General features: G+C 46.2%; 1 protein-coding gene across 6 annotated transcripts in view; it reads right to left on the bottom strand.

The window, feature by feature from the left end:
• The window catches only part of PASK (PAS domain containing serine/threonine kinase), a 266283-nt gene that overhangs the window by 175456 nt on the left and 73345 nt on the right, over positions 1–17482 (bottom strand). For 4 of the 6 annotated variants that reach the window (XM_029615600.1, XM_029615604.1, XM_029615603.1 and 1 more), the window contains exon 6: positions 16262–16396. The exons of 1 other annotated variant lie outside the window; for it this stretch is intronic. In XM_029615600.1, coding sequence (XP_029471460.1) covers positions 16262–16396 — 135 coding nt within the window. The remainder of the gene's footprint in view (positions 1–16261; positions 16397–17482) is intronic. One more of the 6 variants, XM_029615605.1, reaches the window with a different exon arrangement.

Raw genomic sequence — 17482 nt, 5'->3', positions numbered from 1 at the left:
GTTAATTGGGGATCCCAGCCCATTAAGAGGAAAAAGGTTTTCCAACATTTGCAGCGTTTGAAAGTAAATATTGCTTGCCTGCAAGAAACGCATCAAAATCCTTTGGAGAGTGCGAAACTCTGCAGAGAGTGGGCTGCAGCCTGTCATTTTTCAGCAGCTCAAGGGAAGAAGGGAGGTGTAGCAATCTTAGTCCACAAGAATACCCAGTTTACCCTATTACATGAAATTAAGGATGACGCTGGTAGATATATTATCATTATAGGCTCCCTTGCCAGGCAAACTATCACTATCTGCAATTTATATGCCCCAAACAAACCGGACCCCGCTTTTGCTAATCAGCTAATTATAGTCCTTTTGACTAACATGCAAGGTGACCTTTTTCTTGCCGGCGATTTTAACAGTGTCTTGGACACAACCTTAGACAAATCGCAGATACCACTGCGACATAAGTTGTCTTCTGAGGCAGGGGTCTCTACCTTTTGCAAGACATTGGGTTTGTTGGATATATGGAGAGTGCTGCACCCTGGCATACGGGAGTATACACGTGTCTAAAGCACACAGCACACTGTCCAGGATTGATTATATCCTTATCCCGGACACCCTTTTTGCTAGGGTTGAGGGGGCGGATATAGGAGCCATAGTGGTGGCAGATCATGCGCCAATATGGGTGGATTTTTGGCTCTCTGGGCCCAGGCAGAGTCAGAGAATTTGGAGGTTCCCGGGAAATTTAACGGAAGATAAGAATTTTCATCAGTTCCTGAGACAAAAATGGGCTGACTATGCCAATAATAATAGCCAACACAGTGGGGACCCAGCGTTGTTTTGGGAAGCTAGTAAGGTGGCCCTCAAAGGGGAAATCATTGCCTACTCAATAATGCAACGGAAAAAGCTTAATGCAGATATTCTTGAATTGGAAGCTCAGCTCTCGCGAGCTAAAAGAGTATTAGCAGAGTCCCCCACCCCGTCTCATAAGGATACCTATAGGGCATGCCTAACGGCGATGAATGCCCATTTACATTTAAGAGCCCAAAGATCATTAAAAACCTTGGAACACAAATTCTTCCGCCATGGGGACAAGTCTGGGAAATTATTGGCGAGATTAGTGGCCATTAAGCGGAAGAAAACATTTATAGGAAGTTTGAAATCGCCGAAGGGATCACAGGTCACAACGAGTCCCGAAATATGTGAAGTCCTCCGGCAGTTTTATGAGGGCCTTTATAAGGAAGACAGGCTTGGGGGGAGGAAGGAGGAAGATTTCTTCAAAGGCCTAACGCTACCCCAGTAGTCAGAGGAGCAGCAGGCTTTTCTTAGTAGGCCCATAACAGAGGGGGAGCTCAAGGGTGTAATACAAACTAGTAAAACCCACAAATCCTCGTGGCCAGATGGCCTTACTGCAGAATACTATAAGATCTTAAACCCATGTTTGTTAGGCCCACTGACAGCCTTCTACAATAATGCACGAGACCTACGCCTTTTTCCTGCCCATTTTACAGATGCACATATTGTAGTGTTACCTAAGCCAGGGAAGGACCCATGTCAGGCTGCCTCCTACCGTCCTGTTTCCTTTTTAAATTGTGACCTCAAGCTCTATGCCCGGATACTTGCGGGCCGCATGACTTCCATTCTACAGAAGATCATATCCCCTTATCAAGCGGGGTTTGTTAATGGAAGGAACGCGGGGGCTCATGTAATAAGGCTAATCTCGGCGATAGAAACTGCTCACACCTCCCAAATTGAAGCCCTAGCAGTCGGGTTTGATTCGGAGAAAGCCTTCGACCATGTGTCGTGGGACTATATGTTTTCTGTATTGCAACGTTTTAGGTTCCCACCTCCCTTTATTAATGCCATCTCTATTTTATACCAGTCCCCAGTCTCGTACATCCGGGCAAACTACATACTTTCCAAAGCGATTCCACTTCAGAGAGGAGTCCGCCAGGGATGCCCCTTATCCCCTATATTCTAATATTGGACCCTTTGTTGAGGAAACTAGCTGAATCTCCACATATTAGAGGGCTAATATACAAACAAGGCCAATTTAAGGTGGTTGCCTTTGCAGATGACATGCTGGTATTTTTAACCGATCCAGTTGTGTCTTTGCCGAGGGTACTCCAGATTCAAGCCACCTTTGGTCGGTTTGCTGGGCTAAAGATAAATATTGACAAGTCAGAGGCTCTAGATGTTTTGGGAACTTTGCAAACTTCATGGCCAGGCTGTTTTCCTCTGAAGTGGGTCCAATCAGCCCTTAAGTATTTGGGGGTCTTCATTCCGGCTAAGCCGCATCAGCTATATGACTTAAATATAGGCCCCTTAAAACAAAAACTGTTTAGACAACTGGATCTTTGGTGGGGGCTCCCTCTCTCGCTCTCTGGGAAAATATTACTGTTGAAAATGATGGAAATTTCCAAAATGGTTATACCTCTTTCGTATGATACCTGTGTGGCTTAAAAAGAATGAAATTCTGGAGGTCCGCAAGGGCCTCAGGCGATCTCTTTGGAATGGTAAACGAGCTCGTATCCCACTAAAAACTCTCATGATGTCTAGGCAGCAGGGGGGTCTCAACTGCCCTGATTTGGAAAGCTACAGCCAGGCGAGTCTACTCCAACATGCCTGGGACTGGATCCATGATACAGAATTTCACTCTACAATGGACCTTTATAGACACTGGTTAGCTCCTTATGCCCAGGGGGCCATTTTACATTTGGATGGCCGAAACCTGCCGGTTTATATAACAAATAGTGTGGTTATCCAACCTCTTCGTTTACAGTGGCGATCTCTATGTAAACTGCTCAAGGTGGATGTAAGTTCCACCGTTTACCTGCCAATTTGGGGATATCCGAGGTTTTTTGTCGGGAATGACCCAACTCCTTTTTAAAACATGGGCAGAGTTGGGACTAAAATATATGTCGCAAGTCATACAGGCGGACTCTGACCCGTTTTAAATCCTCAGCTTTCAGGAGCTGCGAGACCACTACCAGCTTCCCTCAGAGGGTTTCTACGACTACCTACAATTGCAACATTTTTTACTTGAGGAACAGAAGGTTAAATCCACCTTTTCACATTGTACAAAATTAGGCAAGTTTCTCTCTGGTGAGGATGGGAAACACAACACATGCTCTCAATACTATTCAGCACTGAAAGATCTTGTGGATAACCCTGTTTTGATTTCTGTTACCGCAAAATAGAACTCACAACTTCCTAAGAAAATCTCGGAAACAGACATTCGAACTTGCTTTCTTAAAATCCCGACCACGGTTGAAAATATACCTTTGCGGGAGAAACTGTATAGATTTCTGCATCAGGCATACTACTCTCAAACTCAAGCCTTCCATAAGGGGATAGTCTCCGACAGTCAGTGTATACATTGCGGCAATTCTTCTCCAAACTTTTATCATGGGTTTTGGACCTGCCCTGCTGTGCAAACAGTTTTGGAAATTTCTACAGCATCTGATTGAACTGATGTGGGGCTGGACACTTCCCCTGGATCCAGCGGGGTGGCTCCTTGGAGTGCCAGTGCACCCAGAAGGCAAGTTGACAAAATGCCAAACACAATTACTAGGGGAATTTATTCTCATTGCAAAGACAGCGATTTTGGCACAGTGGACTGAACAGAGGCCACAGTTTGAACAGGTCTGGAAGAAGAAAATACTTTGGCTTCTGCATATGGAATTGTTGACAGCGAGGCAAAAGTCAGCTTCAAAATATACTGATACTAAGCAACTATGGGCTGACTACATATCTCTGCTCCCGGAGGGCAAGACCACTTTTCTGCCATGCTAAGCCTGGGTACAGCTAAGCCAGGGACTACGACAGGGAGTCAGACCTGTGAGCTAGAAGGACCTGCCTCTCTTCTTCTTGCCTTCTAGACCTCGGAATCTTGAAATGGACACTATTCTACAGCAGTTCTCTTATGTTGTGCTATGTTTTGTTTTTACTTTTGTTTTTGATTTTGTTGTGCAACGTTCTGTTTATTGTTTGGTTTTTGGCTGCTCATGAGATGCCCTGTGTGCTCGACGTTGTGGAAGGGTTACCATATAGTAGCAACTATGGACATGTAGAGATGCCTCATGAAGTATCAGTATTGTTAATTGTTCGCTGTATTGTTACACATTAAGCTCAGTACCAGGGGGAGGGGAGAGGGGGGAGATGAGATACCATGGGAAGGGATGAAAAAGGGATGGGGTTTTACAAACACAGTACAAAAGGGTGAACATCAAGGTTTTCAGCGAGTGTCTGTACCAGCCCTACCCTAGCAAATTAATGTATATGCATTCCTTATGTCTTTTTTTTCTCATTGTGACAGGTTCTATACTGGTTTGTATATGCCTATATGTGCCTGTTATTAAAACCCTGTTAATAAAAATTATTTACACAAAAAAAAAAAAAGATGTGATCCCGAAGGTCCTGGGTGGCTTGGCACCACTGAGAGCGCAATGTCCACTGTGCCCTGCGCATGTTTAGCCGAGCAAATCAAGTGAACCGTTGCTGCCATATGGCCCAAAAGGCACTGAAACTGGTGCGCCAAGACATGAGGACCGTGCGAGATTACCCTCGCTAGAGAAATTAGGGCCAATGTTTGGTCCCAGGGTAAGAAGGCCTTCCTCTGGACAGTATCAAACCTGGCTCCAATGAAGTCCAACTGAAGCGACGGTTTAAGGTTGTATTTCGGGTAGTTGATGAGAAATCTTAGGTCCTCCAGAGCACCTATGGTGGAATGCAGGGAATGCAATGCCCCCTGCCTGGAGTTGCTCTTGATGAGCCAATTGTCGAGGTAGGGGAAGACATGTAACTGTTGCCTCCTGGGATAAGCTCCCACCACCGCCAGGCATTTTGTAAAGATGCAGGGTGCCGATGCCAGGCCAAAGGGCAGTACCTGATACTGGTAGTGATCCATTTCTACCACGAAGCGGAGATATTTTCGGAGAGTGGGAGAAATGGGAATATGGGTGTACTCGTCTTTTAGATCGAGGGAACAGAGCCAGTCCCCAGCCCTGAAGAGAGGGATCAGAGTTCCCAATGAGACCATCCTGAATTTTTCTCTGACAAGAAAGTGGTTTAACTCCCTTTGATCCAGTACGGGGCAAAGGCCACCGGTTTTCTCGGGAATCAGGAAATACCTGGAGTAGAACCCCTCGCCCTACTGGTTTGGCGGCACAGATTTGATTGCTCGAGCCATTAAGAGGGCAGAGAGCTCTAATCAAAATATTTTCTGAACATCTCCACCGAGGACACGGAGAATGAGGAGCTCATTGGATATGCAACCTGTACCCCTGCTGATTGATGGATAGACCCATTGATCTGCGAAAAGCTGCAGACAGCCCCCTACTGGAGGGTCGGTTCCCTGTGGTAGGATTTGCGGGCTCAAACTCCTCACTACCAGTCAAAACCCCCATGGCAGGGTTCTGTGGTGGGGCAGGGACCGGTCGAGGGGTACGTGACTGTCGTGCCCTTGGCCTAGCATGTTTGCTGGGATCTTGCCCTAGACGCCGGCGGGTAATATGGACCTCTTGCGTGTTGTTTGGGCAGCTTCTTGCCCGAGGACTGAGAGTGCGAGGTGCTAGCCTACAGCTGTTGAAGAGTTTTGTGATAGTCCTTCAGTTGCGCTACTGTCTCAATTTTGTCGCCGAAGAGATTCTCCCCGATACAGGGTAGATCCTCTGAGAGTAGGTGGTGACTTAAATACTAAATTAGTACAGATGGAACAGAAGTTCATATATACTTGGGATACTGTGGCTCCAAAAGGACTTAATCGAGAGATCGATTGGACAGTATATTGGTAACATAACAATGAATAAGGAATACAACAATATATTAGGGAAATAAAAAGTAAACAAAAGTAAGCCGGAGAGGATGACTTCACTATTAGGGACTACTCATCTTAAATGAAAAAACACATGATATGTAACAAGAACAAATATAATCTTTTTAAAGGGTTATATCCAACATTCAATGATTCCAGCCTCCTAAAATGGTTGAATTAAATGAGTTTTGAAACGTGTGGAAACAATGGGCACAAGTTTCCCATTAGGTTAGCTAAAAAGTAAGAAATGAAGCAGCACAGTAATTCATGACTATGAAAAAATTCACTTAAAAGTAAATACAATAAAAAGTCAACAGACACACATAATAGTAGTAGGAGAGATCGCACATTGCATTGAGGAGGACCATTATTGGGATCGTCGTCTGAATAGAGAATTGACAGATAGGCGCGGCCTCGTGCCCCGCCCGGAAACGCCTCCAGAGACAATCAGTAATGTCAAAGAAGCAACATTATACTAAAATAAAAAATTGTTTCAGATCTCAAGGATTACGATTACAACATTCATTGAAAGATAGTAGACTATTATGATCCCATTAATTGGGTTTTGATACGCACGGGCCAAGCGGACATAAGTCCTCCACCAGGTCCGCTAAACAAAAATACAAAGTAGTAGTAATCAAGGATTAGAATAGTGACAAATTTCTTGGTTAGTAAATACAAACAATGAAAAGATACATAATACAGCAGTAGGAGAGATTATTGATTGCATTGAGGAGGAACTTTACTGAGATTGCCGACCAAATAGCTAATCTACAGACAGGCGTGGCTTTGAGCCCCGCCCGGGAAACGCCCCCATTGTCAATCAATGATGTCAAACAAAAAACAGGAATGTTCAGCGGACGTTGTACGGACCGGTTCTCTACCAGGTCCGCATGATATGAACAGAGTAAATGTTACTAATTAGACGTAGTCCTCCATCAGGTCCGCCGCTCTCGAAAGTCAAAAAAATAACAAAACCACTATAATATCGCATGGTTGCACATAGAAACATCACATTATACAACGTTAGGATTTTGATAGATCAATATCAGACACACTAAGTTATCTGGATTGCAAATACAAGCCAGTAGAGGGTAGACGAGCTTGATTATATACACCTGAGACAGCCTCGATCTGACTGAGAGTAGGAGGTGTACTCCCTAGGCAGGCATATAAAAGAGTCTGAGTAGACTAGACGCCCAGGCAAGCACATAAGGCGTCGCACGTTTGACATATGAAGTTTGGAAAAGTAAGTTTTTTAATGAAAAGGTGGGCATAGATTTAAGAGTGTATACACTGTGAAATAATGTTTAAGTTAATATTTTCATATATTGAAGGTAACTTGAATGCTGTGAACCCCATATAGGACACAGTAGATTCTCCCGCAGTCCCTGAAGCAGGCACACTGTGCCAAAACATGGCCCGTGTCGGACATGCAGCTCCATACCCATGAAATAACAATAAAGGCGACGACCTTGATAAGTATGAAATAGAAATCGAAATGGGTCGGAAAAGCAGTAGGGGAGAAGGGATTTTAAGAGAAATTTTAAAAATCCATAAAAAAGTGAATATCTTTACAAGTATTTTTGAAATTAATAAAAGAATAATAGACGGAGGAAAAGAAAAGGATAACTGCAAATCGGTTACCCTTATCAAAAACCTCCGTACAAAACAACCACCAAACAAGGATTCCCTTGCATGTTCAAGTTGGTGAATTAATTGCATCAGTGGCATGGGATCTTCTTAGTATTTGGGTAATTGCCAGGTCCTTGTGGCCTGGTTTGGCCTCTGTTGGAAACAGGATGCTGGGCTTGATGGACCCTTGGTCTGACCGAGCATGGCAATTTCTTATGTTCTTATGCCTAGAATCCTGCTCTGTTAAAAGTTGGAAAGGCACCGACTACGCCATGGCGTTTACAAATCCAGCAAAAGTCAAGTCCTCTGGTGAGGACTTATGTCTCTCCTCCAGGGGAGAGGGTTCGGAGGGCAAGTCTTCAGAATCTTCCGTTGAGGAAACAGATGCCTCTCCCTCCCAGGGATCGTAGGGGGCATCCTCCTCACTCTGATTGCCCAGAGACACTGGAGGTGGGGCCCCCCAATGAGGCTTTATGCCAAAACCCTGACTGCCTCAGGGGCATGGGAGGAACTGGTATAGGCACCAAAGGCACTGGTGGAACCCAGGGGTGCCTCTGCACAGACAGCCCCATAGGTACCGGGAGCACTGGGGGAATTGGCAGTTCCGATGGCATCAGGTCTGAAGACCTCTGGAGGGCGAGCACCAGCCGGGATGTCATGTGCGGTCGGGGTGCTGTCTACCCCAATGGACCTTCCTCATCAGAGGAATCACTCACTGGTATAGCCACCAGTGGCAGCAGCAGCGATGCACTCTTTGATAATGAAGGAACTCGAGACATCTGGGCTGGCTGCGTTGGTAAAACACCGAGCAGCAGGTACAGCCACTCCAACATATGTGCAATCACTGATGGAGTCTGTTCCTGTGGCGGTGGCAGTCCCAGTGGAACTGGACGCTCGATACCCTGCAGGACCTGGCCGACCACCAGCTGCACACATCTTTAATTCCTCCTCAAAGGCTGTCGAGGGCAGGTCAGCTTGAGGAGGCAGCGGTGGCATCGGATCGCCCACAGAACAGGTGGGGGGGGGGGGGGGGGGGGGAGACTGAGGAGAGAAACTTACTGAGACTGAGGAACCCTCCGCCCGAAAAATGCAGAGGGACCTGACGGGACTTGGGAAATGATTGTTTTCCACAACAAAAAGGTGCGAGCTCCACAACTGCGAGGCTTCAGCTTCGCGGAAAAAGAAACTGAAGAGGGATCCCACGTGGACACATGGATAGTGGCATACTGCGCATGCTCAGTGTGTCAGTCAAAGTTTCTAGAAACTCTGACAAAAGTTTTCCGTGCCAGGCTCCATCTGATGATGTCACTCGTGTGTGAGGACTACCATCCTGCTTGTCCTTTGAGAACTGCTGGTGGCACAAATGATGATGTAGCAGTGTCAGTAAAAATTTCTCTGTCTTTATCTGCTGGCAGGGATGCATAACCCAGGAGTCTGGACTGATCTGTGATACTACAGGAACGAAAATTAGCAGGTAAGAACCAATTTTCCTATAACATCCCGCTCCGCAGCCACTATTTGATGAGAGCATCGATTCTCAGTTCTCTCGGGTCCTTTCTGGGACTGTAGAACCATGGCACCTTTTGCATTGCTGTAGCTCGCCATTAAACCCAGATACAGACGACTCCATCGAGACACTATGAGCTGAAAAGCATTTTCCAGCTGCTCCCACTCTCCTGGGGCTGTCTGCTGAGAAAGTCGGCTCTAACATTGCAATGTGAGAGGCAGAAAATGCCTGAAGATGTTGCTCTGCACACCCCATAAGATCATCTATCTCCACTGACACCTGATGACTTCTGGTTCCACCCTGATGATTTATGTAGGTGACAGTGCCATGACAGTTTGACATTACTCTCATCACTCGACCTGCCAACTGCTCGATGAACTGTACACACGCCAAGCGAACTAAAACGATTGATGGTCCACTGTCGTTCCTCAGCATTTCACCAATCTTGCGCCAATTCTTGACAGATGTGAACCCAGAAGGTTCACATCTGTAATGAGCACCAACCAGTCCAGTGTTTCCAAGAGCACTCCTTTCCTGAAGTGGTCCACTTGCAATCACTGCAACTGCTCGCTCACTTCCTTCGGCAAGTGGGGCTTTAATGTGTACTCCTGTAATTGTGGATTAGACTGACAGCACCACACGCTGCAGTAGCTGCATATGCCCCTCGCTCAAGGTACTACCTCCAACTTTGCTGTCATCAACCCCAAGACCTGCAGTTAAGTCCACACCGTTGAGCGAATGGTCATCCTCAAGGACTGATTTTGAGTCACCAACGTCTGGATGCGTTTCTCTGGCAGGAACACTCTGCCCCGCTTCATACTGAATCGTACTCAGAGGTATTCCAGGGTCTGTGTCTGCCGTAGACTGCTCTTGGCTAAGTTCACCACTTAGCCTAGCTCCTGAATTAGACCAAATCACTTTGAGAGATGCCAATTAACTCTTTTGCACTCTTGGCTTGAATTAACTAGTTGTCTAGATATGCACAGACTAGAATGCCCTCCCTTGTGTAGAGACACCACCACTACCACCATGATCTTGAAGAAGTTTCTGGGTGCCGTAGCCAGACCAAACGCTAGGGCTTGAAACTAATAATGGTGCCTAGAATGGTAAAATGAAGGAAACATTGATTCTCTTGTTAAATGGGGATATGTAGATAGGCTTCTGTCAGATCAAGAAATGTGAGGAATTCCCCTTTCTGTACTGCCATATTACGGAGCATAAGGTTTCCATTCTGAAGTGAGTTACAGGCAAATTCCTGTTGACTCCTTTCATGTCCAGGATTGATCGGATGGAACCCTCTTCCTTTTAGGGAACTATAAAATAGAACACCACTCTGTATTTTCCTCGATTTGGTAACTGGAATTATGGTCCTGAGGACTATCAGCCTTCTCAACATAGCCTCCACTGCCACTCTCTTACCATAAAGGCACCCGGAGGAATTCAAGAAATTCTGGAGCCATTTCTTATTACATCCAGGACCCACTGGTCTGTAGTGATTTGGGCCCTCCTGAGATAAAAGTGAGCCTGCGTCCTTATTTGGCTTTTTAGGCCGAAAGGACTGATCTTCCGAAGGGATGCGCCTTCTGATCTGGCGCTCATCTATAAGGGCGAAAACGATGGAAGTCCCTGGAATAGTCTCTCGCCCCAAAAGAACACACAATGCCACTTTCTTGTTCTCTGGAAATTGCAAATTCTTGGATTCACCATCTTCTCCAATGCACTCCCGAACAAGAGAGAACCCTTAAAAGGTAACCTTGTCAAATTCAACTTAGAAATTGTATCCACTGACCAGTTCTGCGGCCACAGCAAGCATCTGACCGCTATCATGGAAGTTAAACCTCAAGCGGCCATATGCACCAAGCTACAGCACGCATCAGCAAAAAATGTGGCTCCTGGTTTCATAGTCAGTCCACTATCTGTTCCTGCTCATTGAGCCTCCTGAGAGAGACGCAAACCTGCTGAGGCCACCAAGCAGCAGCAAGAAACTATTTGCAAATTCATTGTCATTGCTTCACACACCTGCTTGAGGATGGCCTCAATTCTTCTATAATGAGCATCTTTCACTGCTGCTCCACCTTTGACCGGGAAGGTAGCTCGCTTGGTGACAGCACACACCAGAGCATCAACCTTTGGGAATTGCAATTGTTCCCTTGCCTTCAGATCCAAGTGGTACAGACCCACCCACCTTTAAAACTAATTTCTGGAGTACTGGTTCCAGGAGCAGAAAGAAACAGGACACTTTGTGCAAGGTAATCAAGATGGGATCTTTTTCTGTAGCTCCGTAGCATCACCCCTCATCTACTCTGAGCATTCTCAGGGTCTGAGTCACGGACCTGGCAACTCATCCTTGGGAAAGAATCGCGACTCAGAGTCCACACCTCTGGAAGAGGGGGAAATTCCACCTGGGTAAGAAAAGAGGATCCTATAACCTTTCCTCCTTTCTTTTACCAGAGATCAACCCTCCCAGTTGAAAGCACGATTGGGTCAGCGGCTACGGGGGAGAGAGGGCACAAGCCACATAGGACTCATGTGGCTCCAAGTTAGGTGGAATTTCCCCCTCTTCCAGAGGTGTGGACTCTGAGTCACGATTCTATTTCTCTTTTACCTCACCATGGACAGCCTCCTTATGGCGCTTGCCCAACCTGGATGCCAAGTGGAAAGACCTATGATACGTCCCATCCTTGAGGAGCTGCTTAGCCTCCGCTGGACCTCCTTTCACAAAGGCCTGTAGCCCCTTGAAAAACTCCACCCAGGAGGTGGCTGAATCTATACCAAGACCGATGGGACTGAACACGGCATTTTCCCAACCCTACCCCAGGGATGTCCTTCCCATTCGGATAAGGGATGGAAGGGAGGTGTCCATCATATCATCTCTTGTGCCCCTCTCAGAGCCCTCCTTCGGTAGTGGGAAAAGGGAGGGGAACACAATGGCATCAAAATCCTTGGGGGACAAATCGCCTTGAGCCTCCAAATAGCACTGGTATAGGTGAAATGAAAGTGACGGCTGGATTGCCCTTATATGGCAAGCTTAAGAAACAGAAAGATGTTTAGACTTTTTAGCCACCAAAAAGCCACTTTCCTGTCTACATGGTCTCCTGCAAGCACACCAATGTATGCGCGGACATACCTGTGCAATTATATGCTCAAGTCTAGGCTGTTGGTTTGTGAGCATACATGCACATGTAAGTGCATGACAACTCTAGGTCAAGGCCACACTGTTTGTACTGATGCGGACAGAAAAAAACACCCACCACAGCCTAAGTGTTTTGCTGAGGCCTAGCCACCCACCACTCAGCCAACCGACAGAACCTGCGATGTGGGGTCTAGGAATGAACATTGCGCTGTTGGTGCATGCTGCCAGAAAGCCACTCACCTCCACTCTCTGCTAACTCACCGGAGGTGTGTGTGAGGTGGGGAGTTAAGTGCTGAGGGGGAGAAATGACCTGGGTAGGAAGAGAGGATCCTATAACCTTCTCTCCTTTCTTTTACCAGAGATCAACTCTCCCAGTTGAAAGCACGATTGGGTCAGCGGCTATGGGGGGGGGGGGGGGGGGGGGAGAGGGCACAAGCCTTCACTCCAAGCTCCCCCTTCTCCTCAGATACTCTCTTTTTAGATTCTAAATCTGGCCAGGCATTGAGGCTCAACAGCTCAACTGAGGGAGGGACCAGTCTGGTGTCACCTCAGGAGCGCAACCTCTTTTCTTCCTTTTTTTTTTTTTTTTTTTTTTAAACACGGGCACATCCCACTATGGAGATGCATGTCCACCATCTTCTGGAGATGGATAATACTGGCAGGCTGATGTAGAGGCAGGGCTATGTGTCGGTGACATCAGCGAATCAGTTTTCTCCATCTCCTGGTAGAAGTGCATAACCCATTGGTGTGGAGCCTGAGTGCAGAGGAAGCTCCGGATGATGATTTACTTTGGTAGCTAATTGTAAACTCAACGTCAACAATCAATTTGTTCAAATATTTCAAAAGATCAAATTTTTAAGAACCAGATCCCATTAAACAGGATAACATTCAGGTCTATCCAGTACCGAGCGGTAGGAAGAGCTGCGTTAGTGCCTACGGCACCCGCGGTTACCGCCCGCACAGTGCAGCTCACCTACCGCTCGATCCTGAACACTAATTTTATTTAAATGTAAACCATGTCCGAAAAGCCTTAGACCCGCGCAACCCATTTTACTGGATAGAGCGCCTATACAGTATCCTGGGTGCGCGGGCCTAAGGCTTCACGCCACGCTGGTATCTGTCATTTCAAATGTCATTTGAAATGACAGATACCAGGAAGCGAAAAAACCAAAAGCAAAAAGTCGCTCGCTTCGCCGCTTCACTCTTCCCTCCTCCCGGAGCAGGGCGCGAAAAGCAGCCTTGCTCCGGGAGGAGGGAAGCGGCGAAGCGACTTACTTCTTGCTTTTGGTTTTTTTGCTTCGCCGCTGTCAGTGTCTTCCCTTCCTCTTGGAGCAGGGCGCGAAAAGCAGCCTTGCTCCCGGAGGAGGGGAGAATAGACACGGACAGCAATTTTGGTTTTTTTTCAAAAAGCTAAAAGTAAGTTGCTTCGCTGTCAGTGTCCCCCCTCCTCCCGGAGCAAGGCTGCTTTTCGCGCCCTGCTCCGGGAGGAGGGGAGAAGAGATGACAGCGGCGAAGCGAAAAAACCAAAAGGGGACCCGACCCGACTTACTTTTGCAGCCGTCCGGCATCGTTGCTCCCCTGCCTCGTCCGGGAAGATGGCTGCCAGCACGGGGGAAAGCGGCCCCTGTGCATTCAATTGGCTGCCGTGACGCCAAACGTCGTGACGTCACGTCTTGAGCAGCCAATCAGATGTCCGGAGGGGGGCTGCAACGTTTTTTTCGCTTTTTTTTTGGCTTCGGGAGCAGGGGAGAGGACTGGGGCTGCCACGGAGACCGGCACCCATGATCGCCTACCCTTACCCCTGCCTCTACCGCAGGGGTCAGGGTAGGCGGTAAGTTTGCAGGTTAAACGCGCGACAAAACGGCAGGGAAAACTAGCGATAGTCGGGGCGCGGGTTACAGGATGCTAGGGAATAGCTAATTCGCTCGTTTGCATGCAATATACATGCCGCGTGCAGAAGGGGTTGCCCGGGGAATTTAGGACGCGGTAGGAGTAGGTTAAAGGGGATTCGGGATCGCAGGAAGGGCTAACGCGGCCGGAACGTGAGTAAAAAGCGGCTTAGGAGCAGGGTAAACGCGGCCGCACTTTACAGGATAGGCCTGACTGTTTATACATTAAGTGCAAGTCTAGTAGTTTATAGACCTTCAAACCATCTCGCGGTCTTTTTGAGCATCTCTGTTCTTTGTTTAAGCCGCTTGTGGAATCATCTTTAAATCATATGTCTTTAATTTACCTGTGTTCGAATTTTACTTTTTGTATTAATATTTTTTTCGGCAATTTTTCATTTAAATAAAATATGCTTTAAGCTATTTCAGAGTAAGACATTGAAGTCCTCTTATCATTTCACGTTTAAAGTGATACATTCAAGGTACTTCCCTTCCAATGGTAACAGAGTACAGTTACAATATATTACTTCGGTAGCTACCAGAAGAGCTAGATGAGTGATGACTTCAGGAAGACCCCCTTTTACTTGAATCCGGAGGCCTGCCTTTTTTGCTGCCCAGGATCTCTGTACACAGGGATATTCTGCCACAAGCCATGTAATTGGACTGGTCATGATCCGGACCAAGGCAAACAACACCTGTCATGGCCATTTAATATTGACATGATCTGGCCACAGACACAGGATTTAAAGCTGCTAATGATTTTTTTTTGCTGCTATGTCTGAGACGTTCCAGAGGGTTCGAGGGAACACAGAATGTTTTCTCTCTTATTTTTTAAGCCTATCAAGTAGCACTGAAAAGTGCTGTTCTGCATTGCTGCAAGAAGCAAGAATTAGAAAAAATAGAATTTTAGAGAAAAATTTGAGGAGAGACAAAATGACCATCTGTGCAAAGCAAGAACAAAAGACTGAGGAGGCGTCTGAGCCAACATCCACATGGGAAATCCTGCATATGCTCTGTAGAGCTCAAAGCTCTACTAGTTTGGAGACAAGTTCGTCTGGTGCTGCTAGGTGACGACACTCACGATCATGGCTAATTCAGCCTGCTATTGATGGAAAAGCAAAATAAAACCAACATTCAAAAAAACATTTAAAAAAAATGAATAAAATATGCAATCAGGTCTATTAAGAAGGCAATTTTGAAATGCAGAAGTGTCAAACCCACATATTTTTTAACCCGCAGACTGTGCCAATGTTCAAAATGAAAACATTCCCTTTGAAAACTGCTTAAGAAAAATTACCTGCACAACTCTGCATCTGCATTTTTTGTAGGTATTGTTTCTGAGCAAATGTATGTGTATACTTTTCAACTTTCAAAAGTAGGTGTGTACTAGTAAACCCCTCCCTAATCCTACCCCAGGAACATTTTTCACTACAGGTAAAATCATGGTTGCACTACCACTATACACACAATTTTACCTGCATATATACGGTGAGCAATCTTCAAAGGACCCCCCCCACACACACACACACACAGCCATTTACCTATAGAAATGGGATCTGAAAATTAAGAACATACAAAATGCCATGCTGGGTTAGACAAAGGTCCATTAAGCGACAATGGCCAGTCTGGGTCACAAGAACCTCACAGATTCCAAAGAGTAGACCCATCCTTTATTGTTTACACCTAGGAATAAACATTGGCTGTCCCAAGCCTATCTTGCTTATAATGATTTATGGACTTTTCTACCAGGAACTTGTCCAACTCCCTTTTAAACCCAGCTATGCTAGATGCCTTGATAACATCCTCCAGCAGCAAATTCCACAGCTTGAATGAAAAATACTCCCTCTAATTTGTTTAAAATTTGCTACCTGCTAGTTTTATGGAGTGTCCCCTATGTATTATTGCCCTCTTAATCTTTGATATGTGGTAACCAATGATTCTGAGTGCTACCTTGTAGACATGGACAGTAACAAAATCCAAGAGTCCTGGATTTTGTAGCAGGATACTTGCTGAAAATGTAGCTCTATCCTCAAATACAAGAGGCCCTAAGGCACTAACCAGGAGACCTAAGTTCTATTACTTGTTACTAGAACCTTTGACAGCAGAGGGCCTGAGAGTCTACAGGGCAGTAATCAGGAGATCTGGGTTCCGTTTACATTTAGGAGAGCCTCTGTGGCAGTAACTTGGAAGTCTGGGTCCCATCTCCAGCTGAGAAAGTCTATGATCCTTAATTCTGTTAGATAGTTCTTGAGGTGATTTTGAGAGCCAAGAACTGTTTCTGTGGCAGGAAAATATTTTTTTACCTTTGGAATCTTTTTGCCAGGATCAGGGATCACTAAAGAAGGAATCACATCTGTTATATGGAGCCCAGTCACCTGTTCCAGGGATGTGTAGCCATGAAGACGAGCAAACATGAGGTCACAGGATATAATTTTCCCCTTCAAAGAAAAGCAAATCACATAAATTGTTAGTTTCATGTGTAAGCTCTACAGTATATTCACTACTGTTCCCTCTAAGCTGTGCGTGTGCACACCGGTCATGAACCCACACATATGATAAAACAGTGGGCACAAGAAATCCCAACATCATTTGCATTATACTGGCTCATAGCACACTCAGAATATAAAAGTTCGCACAAAAGAATTTTTGTGCATGTAGCCTTTCAAAAATGAGAAGAAACATTAATATTCACCCTACTGTATATATAGCAATTGAATAGCAGTAAAGAACCCTCCAGAGGCTGCAGAAAACCAGAATTCAGTCAGCTTCAGCTAGAGATCTCATAGTCTGCTACGATAGAGCACACTCTCTCAGAATCTCTTGTCATCTACTCTCCTACACTCTTCCAAAAGATCATAGCAAGGATCCCTGTCATGCAGGTAGATCTTAGTGGGTACAGGACCCAGGATCAATCAGTTGCAGTGGTGTCCTGGACTGCTGACATGTGAGTCTACTCCCAAGCTGACAGGAATTTATAGTGCTGGAGGACCTACCACGATAGTATAGGGCCTGGGGTAGGTGTCCCTATTCACCAGGCCCTAGGAACAGCCCCGATGCCTGAGCTAAGTGGCCCATTTCTGGGCAACAGAAGAACTACCTACTGATTGACACTCTGATCAATCTATATAGCAGGGGTCGGGAACCTTTTTGGCTGAGAGCCATGAACGCCACATATTTTAAAATGTAATTCTGTGAGAGCCATACAGGACCTACCAAATTAATTTATTACAACCCCCTACTCTCCTGATGCCCCCCCAAGACCTACCAAATTAATTTACTACAATCCCCCACCCTCCTGACCCCCCCCACCCAAGACCTGCCAAAAGTTCCTGGTGGTCCAGCAGGGGTCCAGGGCTCGCAGACAAATCTTTAATAAAAAAGTAAAAATCTAACAAAACCCCCTACCCTCCTGACCCCCCCAAGACCTGCCAAAAGTCCCTGGTGGTACAGCGGGGGTCCAGGAGCGATCTCCTGGACTTGGGCTGTCGGCTGCCAATAGTCAAAATGGCGCTGACGGCCCTTTG

Source organism: Rhinatrema bivittatum, chromosome 9 (genome assembly GCF_901001135.1).
Source record: "Rhinatrema bivittatum chromosome 9, aRhiBiv1.1, whole genome shotgun sequence".
Taxonomy (NCBI): Eukaryota; Metazoa; Chordata; class Amphibia; order Gymnophiona; family Rhinatrematidae; genus Rhinatrema; species Rhinatrema bivittatum.
Note: the sequence above shows the minus strand (reverse complement) of the source record. Positions and strands in the feature narration are given on the sequence as shown.